This window comes from Salvia hispanica, chromosome 6 (assembly GCF_023119035.1).
Source record: "Salvia hispanica cultivar TCC Black 2014 chromosome 6, UniMelb_Shisp_WGS_1.0, whole genome shotgun sequence".
In the NCBI taxonomy this organism is placed as follows: Eukaryota; Viridiplantae; Streptophyta; class Magnoliopsida; order Lamiales; family Lamiaceae; genus Salvia; species Salvia hispanica.
This window is the reverse complement of record NC_062970.1, coordinates 27,984,936-27,994,097: the sequence shown is the minus strand read 5'-3', so window position 1 is coordinate 27,994,097 and position 9,162 is coordinate 27,984,936. Positions and strand designations below refer to the sequence as shown.

The 9,162-nt window shown below is 38.3% G+C and overlaps 2 protein-coding genes across 2 annotated transcripts in view; one reads left to right on the top strand and one right to left on the bottom strand.

The window, feature by feature from the left end:
* Positions 1 to 910: 910 nt before the first annotated feature.
* Positions 911 to 4,659, top strand: LOC125196894. The gene is made up of 6 exons (XM_048095554.1): positions 911 to 1,214; positions 1,857 to 1,971; positions 2,165 to 2,845; positions 3,131 to 3,233; positions 3,753 to 3,807; positions 4,206 to 4,659. The coding sequence occupies exons 1-5, from the start codon at positions 1,132 to 1,134 to the stop codon at positions 3,776 to 3,778; spliced, it is 1,008 nt and encodes a 335-aa protein (XP_047951511.1). The 5' UTR covers positions 911 to 1,131; the 3' UTR covers positions 3,779 to 3,807; positions 4,206 to 4,659.
* Positions 4,660 to 7,397: 2,738 nt separating this feature from the next.
* The window catches only part of LOC125195061, a 3,295-nt gene continuing 1,530 nt past the window's right edge, over positions 7,398 to 9,162 (bottom strand). The window contains exon 7 of the mRNA XM_048093264.1: positions 7,398 to 9,157. Within this exon, the coding sequence (XP_047949221.1) occupies positions 7,593 to 9,157 (1,565 nt within the window). The 3' untranslated portion in view covers positions 7,398 to 7,592. The remainder of the gene's footprint in view (positions 9,158 to 9,162) is intronic.

Sequence of the window (9,162 nt, the reverse complement as noted above, 5' to 3'; positions counted from 1 at the left end):
TAATTTAATTGTATAGTATGTATGTTAATACTGCTTTAATTAATTCAGAATATAAATTAATAAAAAAATTCTTAAAATGATAGTGTATAAATTAGTCATTATATTATGTCGCTAAAATAATAAAATTAGAATTTAATCAAGAGGTACATTTTAGATAAATTTATCTTTTTTCTCTATAAAAAATCTGCTTGTAAGGGTGTCTCCAACGGCGCCCTTCCCGTTCGCCTGTCGGGGACGGGCGACCTGACGGGAAGGGCGCCCACGCCCGTCCCGAGTGCCCCTGCGATGGCCTCGCCCCTCCGTCGACGGGCGAGTGGGACGGGCGCCACTGTGGCGAAGGTCGCCCGTCCCACTCGGACGTCCGACATTTTAAGTTTTTTTTTTTTTTTTTTTTAAACTCTATAAATAGGGCTCCTCCAACGTCATTTCATTCACACCACTTGTATTTCCCGTTCGTATTTGTGTCGAATTTTAATTCCGTGCATTTTAATTTAATTGTGGGAAGGACTAGTGGGAGGGGCGAGTGGGAAGGGCTAGTGCAGTGGGAAGGGCTAGTGATGTGGCAGTGGAATGGGAGGGGCTAGTGCTGACGTGGCATGGGAAGGGCGAGTGGGAGGAGCGCCGCCGGAGACACCTGAATGTCAAAATAGATCCATCTACTCGAAAATGCAGATAAAAAGGTTGGCATCCAATAGGACTATGTTTCAGAAAACACAGCTGCTTACACCTAATTATTACCATTAGCATTAATTATAATCTAAATGAACCTTTTTTCATATTAAGAGTCAACAGAGATAGGATTAATCTATTTTTCGAAGAAAACATATTTAATGCGAAAAAATGTCACTTTCAATAAATATAAATTAATAAACAGAGACTCACCCAAATAATAATTACGCAGATAGAACTTGCTTCAACAAAAGATAAAGCTAAAGCTAAAAGAACTGAGAATCCTTCATACGTCTCTCTCTCTCTCTCTTCTTTGCCTCCCCTCGTTAAAGAAGAGTAGCGTGGAGACAATCTCCGACATTCTGTGAAGAGACAAACAGGACACAATCAAACAATCATTCGTAATACTATTAATTTGCTCTGCAGGTGCTGTTGTTTGTTAATTTTTGCTGAGAGAGAAAGATGTTGGTCGTAAATAGCTTTGATTTATGGCAAAAAGATACCTTCTTTTCTGCAGCTGAGGAGGTTCAGCAATCTGCCGATATGTAAGTGTGTGTGTGTGTGTAATTCAGCTTAATTATTCCGACCATTTCCCATTTCTTCTCCTTTTTAACTGGTATAATGATCTGAGTTTTGTTTATCTTGCGGGATCTTTTACTGTATCTTGTAAAGTTTAGTCCTTTATTTCTTGAATGCTTGCGCAATTTGTCACTGATTTTACTTTTCTTTCATTTTTATTTTTCTGTGATGGGGTTTGTGGTTTTGGTTTTAGCCAGATTCTGGAAATTACCTCATACATATTCTTCTTCTTTATTTAGCTTTGATTTATTTCAATTATTTTTCCTGAATCACATAATTGTTTTGGTTGGAGATAATATTAGTTCAGTTAGGTGAGCTGTTGTTGGTTGAAATTCTTTTTCAACAACTGAATAAAACAATAAGTGGAAATTTTCATTGATATAAGCATGAAATAGTTTCTCTTTTCCTATTCTGAACAATGTATCTCTGCTCAGCTGTTGGGGTGGGGTGGATAGGGGCTGCTCACTCGAAAGGGAGCTGGATTTAGTTATAAAATGAATAACAAGTGTATATCATTATTGTTCTTGCTATTTGTATGATAAAAATAAAGTAAACAGAAAAGTTACTGGTAAAGAACTGCATTCCATTTTATTTATTTCTTTTGGCAGAATGGAATCGGCTTATAGGGCATGGCTCAAATCAAGGAAAGAAGGGTTGGTATCACAGCATTTAGATAAGCTTAATAGAGAGCTGCTGATGGCTTTAGGCACTGCAAAATGGCAGGTCAGATACTTTTTTGTTTTTGTATCTTTCGTTGATTTCGTAAAGTATTCTACATGGTGATTATTTTCCCCTTTTTATTTGTTGTTTTGGTTGGACAATTTAATGTCATTTTGGTGATAGTGTTTGATTGTTGAATGCCATTATATATCTGATCCAATTTTTATTTCTCGAAATCTTCTTTGTTACTATATAGTTGGAAGAGTTTGAAAGAGCTGTTTGTCAAAGCTACAGAAATAAGGGTGATGATATTACAATCACCCGGCATAGGGAATTTGTTTCTGCCATAGAGGACCAAATTTATCGTGTTGAAACAGCATTGAATGTGTCACTGAAAGTTGAAGGGAAAAAACCATTTCAGTGGGTGGATTTGGACAAGGAAGAATCTGATGACTTAGCTCATTTTCTGTCCGGAACTCCAGGGACATCACAGACGATCAAAGATGGTCGTATAAATGTGGGATCACCAGTCACTAACTCACTTTGTAAAAGTAATATAGAGGAACTAAACAGTCTTGGTTCTCCAGTAAGTACCAAAATCCAAAAAAATCAGGGTTGGGAAGGAGTTCCTGCAGGTGTTAAGGATATAAACTGCTCCACTGAGCTACAGGAGAGAAAAGTTCGTGACACAGAGAATGAAATCAGCAACCGAGCTGATCAATGTATTAGTAATCTAAAAGCCTGGAGTTCGCCAGACAGGAACGCTTTGGAGATTGTTGTTGATATGGATGATACAGAAACCAATGAATTAAATGAAGCAATGCCTAAAGAGGAAGGTTCAAAACCTTTGATTTGGAAGTCAAGGGGTGATATATTTTGTAGAGCTAAAGAAGTGAAAAGCCACACTCAAATGAAATTGATAAATTGGATAAATAATGTAAGTCCCAATGGTCATATCTCATTTTTTACTTTATAAGAAGGATAAGGAGCTAGTCGAAGATATCATTTTGTAGAATGCTTTATTTGGCATGTCTTTTTAACATGGTTCTTAAATGGCTCTGTTTCCTTCAAACCACAAAAGAATTTTCATTCCTTATTTATTAGTAATATGAACATTTTCTTATGAGATAGATGGATTTTCTCCATAGAAATCAATGCCATTTTGACTGTCAAATATTTTTGAAATGCTATAATTACTTGAAATATGTTCACTGTCTTGCAGCACTTTAGCGGACGCCAGGGAAATCAAAGACAACTATCACCAGGGGTGCCGGTTAAATCCATACGTTTCGTACTCGCTTTGATGCTAACCATTTTTTTATTTGGTGAGCTTGTTATTTATATAAACTTCTATATAGTGCTCATGGCGAAACTGTTGAATGATACACATAGAAAATATGGAAATGTATGTACATCACTCTTTAGACGATATTATATTGTATTGTCGTCCATTAAATAGAAGCTTCATCCGCCTCTAGCTCCATACATGAAGCTGTAACTAATCTCAGCCAATCCAAGCCTTCCACTTGATAATGCTAGTGTAAAATTTGAAGAGGGGATCTATGTAATCGACGAAGCTTGATAAAATTATGATTAGTCGTATTGTTCTTATAAAATGTATCCCAGTGGAAACAAACAAAAGGTGTCATATTTTAGCAGAAGGCAAAAGCAACTAGTAATAGACGCTCCTTACTTGCATGATTAAAGTCGATAACCCCTTTATTGACATATTTTAACTTTTATAAAGTATAAGATGCATAGAGCTTTCATTCTGTTAGTTTGTTAAATGTTTGAGGCAAAATTTGATAATAGAAACCACACTGACTCGTCTGTTATTCATGCAGTCCCCTTCGTGCTCCACTCAACTTAAGCCTTGCTGAAGTACCATGTCTAATAGAGGTATGTGTACAGTTTTAAAACTTTTGTATGCTATGGTAGTTTGACGAATCTGAGGTTAATTATCCATTGATGGAAGGAAATCATCTGTGTGTGACCCGAAAGGGTAATTTGCACCAAGTTCCTGAAATTGTGCATGGAACCCTGGACTTAACCCCCTTGTGTTTATCAATAAATTGGGTTAATTGCTAAAGAAAATATGAAAATTGACTTGATTTTGGTTTTTGACATGTTTTAAAATCGTTGCAATAGTAGCACCACTTTTTTCAATTTGTAGCAAAACAGACATGCCAGATTGTTTTGACTCTTACACCTTTTGTGAATTGTGAATATTTCATGACTGAATCATGTTGTTCTTTTAAGCAAAACATAATTAAACAATGACTGCACCCTGCATACAGGTCATGGAGTAGGAATAGTGATGGGCTAGGGACGCCTTCTTTAGTTCAAATGTGGATAAACATGGAGGTCCGAGATTTCCCAGTTTGAGGTACCTCTCAGAGGCATATCTCCGAGAATATAGATTGTAAAACATGCAGCATCCGATCTTGGACAGAAAACGAACTTCTGAGACGGCTGTTGTATAGTCGTGTGCAAAGTGGTGGTGTGATGTTCTTCAGCCTTGAGTTCACAATGAAAGCGTGTAAATGCTTCTTATTGATTGATGCAGACAAGACATCCTTAATTGTGATAATTGTTTGTAGATAGGTTGTTTGATTTAGACAGCCTTGAGTTTACAATCAACTTTATCATTCTCTCTCTCTCCTATTTCTGAAACCAATATTTGTGGATTGATTGTGCTTATATTACATAAGGTATGTGATTTCTTTACAAAAGGATATCTTATAATCTCAATACATCCATATATACATTGAGTTATTCTTTAAAAGAGTATAGTACTGTTTTGGTCTTAAACATATGACCAATTTATGATTTTGGTCCAAAACATTCATTTTTTGAAAATCGAGTCCAAAACATATGAAAATGTTGTTGAATAGGTCCTTTTTTGACGGTTTCCGTCAACTGTGACAGTCAACCGTCATTTAGCCCAATTTTGATCCGATTAGACTTAATATGAGATTATTAGTAGCTTAATATTATGTTAATTATTTTGTTAAATAATTCAATATTTAATATTTTGAATATGTAAAGAAACTCTTCCAAAACTCACCTAAAATATGACTAAGTGGACATGAGCTGTAGCTCTCTCTCTTTTCTATCTTCTCTCTCTTCACTCTCCTAAGAACAAGAGCCCTAGTTTAGGATTCCGACCAAGAACAGCCCGATTCTGACCGATTATTGTTGGTTTCCATGAGTTGGAAGTCGCCCTACCCTAACTCCCGTTTCATCGACGATCTCGTCGATGTGAAAAAAGCATATGCGAGGAAGAGGAAGTCCAAACATGGACATCCGCCTGACACCGAAGATGGTCCATCAGTTGATTCGTCGAAGCAAAACAAACAAGGCAACGAACAAGGGTCATCGTCGGCGTCGGGATTTGTGGGTTCTAACCCTAGCTCTCACGTCGAAGAAGAAACAAGGCGGAATTGAACCCTAGTTCTTCAGACGGTGACCCTCGAGCTTCCCTAGAAAGCAACCCCGATTTTTTAGTTTTGTTGGTGTAATTCGACACTAGCTGTGGTTGTTTTGAGTTTTGTTGGTGTTAAGATAGATTCAGTACCTATAACAATGCCTTTTTTATCGTGTAAATGTTCGAGACCAATTCGACTTAGAAAATGAATATGAAGGACCACTTTGTATTGTATTTTGTTGCCCATTTATTGGTTCAATTTGAGGTCTTCGCAGTCTTCTTACAGTAGCAGAAAGCGTAGCTAAATCGGAGGTCTTTGATGTCACGAACGCTGTCGCTATCGACGGAGTCCCGACTGCACATCGAACACCCCATGTTCGAAGGTGTTTGGTTGTTGCAAAGATGGAGATTAAAAATTAGGGTTCTTGAGGGGAGAAGAAGAAGGAGCGGGAGAAAGGGGGGAAGAAATTTGAATGAAATGAAGTGTTGGAAAAAACGATTATGCTACCCAATTTTCAGAATTTTCATTTAACATTTACAAAATTTTCATTCAACAATCCGAATAAAAAATCTAATTAACTACAGTAATCAGCTAATTGGGTCAAAACTGGGCTAAATGGCGGTTGACCGTCACAGTTGACGGAAACCGTCAAAGAAAGGACCTATTCGACAACATTTTCATATGTTTTGGATTCGATTTTCATAAAGTGAATGTTTTGGACCAAAATCATAAATCTGCCATATGTTTAGGACCAAAATAGTACTTTACTCTCTTTAAAAACTAAATAAACAAGGATATTGTACTCCCTCCGTCCCACAAAAGATGTAAGAAAGGACCTATTCGACAACATTTTCATATGTTTTGGATTCGATTTTCAAAAAGTGAATGTTTTGGACCAAAATCATAAATCTGCCATATGTTTAGGACCAAAATAGTACTTTACTCTCTTTAAAAACTAAATAAACAAGGATATTGTACTCCCTCCGTCCCACAAAAGATGTCACACTTGTGGGACGGCACGGGATTTTAGGAGGTTTTGTTTTGTGTGTTAAATGGAGAGAGTAAATATAAGTTTTATATTCATGTGAGAGAGAAAGTGTGACATCTTTTGTGGGACGAAGGGAGTAGTTCAAAAGGATCCTTATTTTGTACTCCTTCCGTCCCACAAAAGATGATACATTTTGCATTTTGGTTTGTCCCAACCAAAATTACTCATTTTACTATATATGGAAACACATTTCTCTCTACTTTATTCTTACATCTCTTACTCTACTCTCTTCACCACGTATAAAATAAATTTGCATAAATTCGCGTGCCACTCAAGGAAGGGGTCATCTTCCTTGGGACGGAGGGAGTAATAACAAACACTATGGGTTGTTTCGTTCGAAAGTTGTATCTCATGATTAAATACAACTTATATGTTTGGTTCATAGAGATTGAATCTCATAATTTTTCCTAAATGGAAAATCCTATGATAATAGGTCATAGTCATCCATTTCAACTAAAATTATCCAAGTCATAGGAACCTTTTCCAACTAAAATTAGCCAAGTCACAGGCACCTTTTCCAACTAAAATTCACCCCCTTCAATTAAAATAATCTCACAACTTAATCTTCAATTAAAATAATCTCACAACTTAATCTTAAATGAATAATTATATAATAATGTGTCATGACAAACGGCACCTATATTTGTAAGTTATTTTCTAATTTTTACACCTCCAAGTTGCAAGGTTAGAAAACATAGTAGTAAACACATTTTAGACTTTGTACAAGAACTCAGATTTTTTATTTATCTGAATTTACAATGCAGATGATTATCTTTTCCTTTAGCGATAAATGATTCTTCGCTATAAGGGTTGACTGATCAAGTTCGCCAATGAAGAGAAGCTTATCCCACATTGATCAAAATGTGAAACAGTTTCTACAAATTCTTTGCACATTGCTAAAGAGTAGTCAATAAATTAGCTACCCTAGAATATTCACCAGAAACATCTCTATATCTTTACTGTGTTATAAAATCATGTGTAAAGAGCACATTGCTTCAACTTGAACAGTGAAATACAAATCAATTTAGTTTCATTTTAAGCTGCTGAAAGCAAGCATTTGAACAAAGATATAAAGGTACAACTGGTCGTATAAAACAGTGAATCAGAACACATACACACAAAGAATGCTAGAAAGTTTCCATACACCAAAAACTGATCAAATAAGATAAAATGGTACAAACTCAATACATAGAGGCCAGTTGTCATTCTCAATTGCACACATAAACCCCACTTTCATACCTGTGGTCAGTCTCATAGAATTCTGTCTTGCCCTCAGAAGCAGGTCTTAGTGAGATTCCAGACAAAGACCTATATCCTTGAGCAGAAAACTTGACATAAGCGACGATATCAAGCTCCGATCCATCATCATCTTCGCCTATATCAACTGGCATTCTTGCCTTGAGTATACCAGGATTTCCCTTCTGTGGAATCTCATCAATATGCCATTTCAGTTCTCTCTCGGACCTGTTCAACACTGCTTTAGGCGTCACTTTCAAAAGGGTCGGGTCAACGGGCAATTTGAGAACAATCGTTACATTGTTCAAGGGAGCTGGCAAGTCTGGATTTGAGACATATTGCACCATAATAGAAAGTAACGTTCCACTGAGACGTTTAGCTAGTCGAACCCTCAAAGGCAATGGAGTCATACGAGGTTGCAAGCTGTACTTTGCAATGGGTATAGGTTCCTCTGATGTAGCCGTCCTCACATGAAACAAACCATTTCCTAGGCTGCTCACCTTAGAGCCTTCCACTGCAAATCTCTTAATACCTTCTGCGCCTTCCAACTTGAACGAAAACTCAGTTTCCTTGTCGTCTGAAGGGGATTTAAAAGGCACTGTCTTAAGGTACACAACACCCATCAACCCCACTCTAGCAAGTAATGATTCTCTAAACTCTGCACTTATCTCTTCAACAATATACATCTCTGGACCCTTCATTTCAGTCTTCTTCACCAATATATCCTCAATCCTATCCCCAGCAGCAGCACCTTTAGCGACAGTTGCAGATGGCGGCTCACTGGTCTCCAAAAGCTCCAAACCACCAAGCCCCTGGTCCTTTGGAATCTTCTTAGTACCCACAAACTCAGATGCGTCCAATCCGCCACCCCAAGCATCATTAATACCTTCAAAATCTTCTGGCAACGTCGACCCATCATTAGAAAACTCAATGCCGCCATACTGCCCTTCGAACCCTTCCACGCCAATATGAGTGGACTCAGTAGCTGCAGCTGGAGGCAGACTAGTCACGTCGAGTCCTGCCAGCGCCTTGCTTACATCTGACAGGCCAGTATCCTTATCCTTCTTAAACCCTTCCATCAGCATTTCTTCTGGCTTACCAATCCTATCACTAGCCGCAAACGGATCCTTCTCCACCTCAGTCTCCTCAACCTTAGGCAACTCCTTCTCCTCAACCGGTTGGATAATCGCCAAAGTGGCAGCCACCTCATCTCCAGCCTGCAATGTCTCCGCAGGCAGCTCAAACGATGCCTGCGAAAACGACACCACGCTAGCCTCATGGTCCACCGCCTGCGGCTCCACGTTAACCCAGCTATCCGCTCCACGGATCTTACTCTCAGTCTGAACAGCCGAATGCACCATTTTCGCTATACCCTCGCCGTGCATCGACGCCAGCATCGCCGCAAGCCTAATGCCACTAACGCCCCTCAACACAATATCCAAAGCCATGTACACCTCCACGTATTTCTTCCCCAATTTCTCCGGCGTCACATCGACGCCGCGGCACGCAGTCACAATCACCGAAACCGCTTGATTAACGATA

Coding starts and splice junctions, on each gene's coding strand:
- LOC125196894 (XM_048095554.1), top strand. CDS start 1,132: ATGTTGGTCGTAAATAGCTTTGATTTATGGCAAAAAGATACCTTCTTT. Junction 1,215..1,856: donor GTTCAGCAATCTGCCGATAT/GTAAGTGTGTGT, acceptor TTCTTTTGGCAG/AATGGAATCGGCTTATAGGG. Junction 3,234..3,752: donor GCTAACCATTTTTTTATTTG/GTGAGCTTGTTA, acceptor TTATTCATGCAG/TCCCCTTCGTGCTCCACTCA.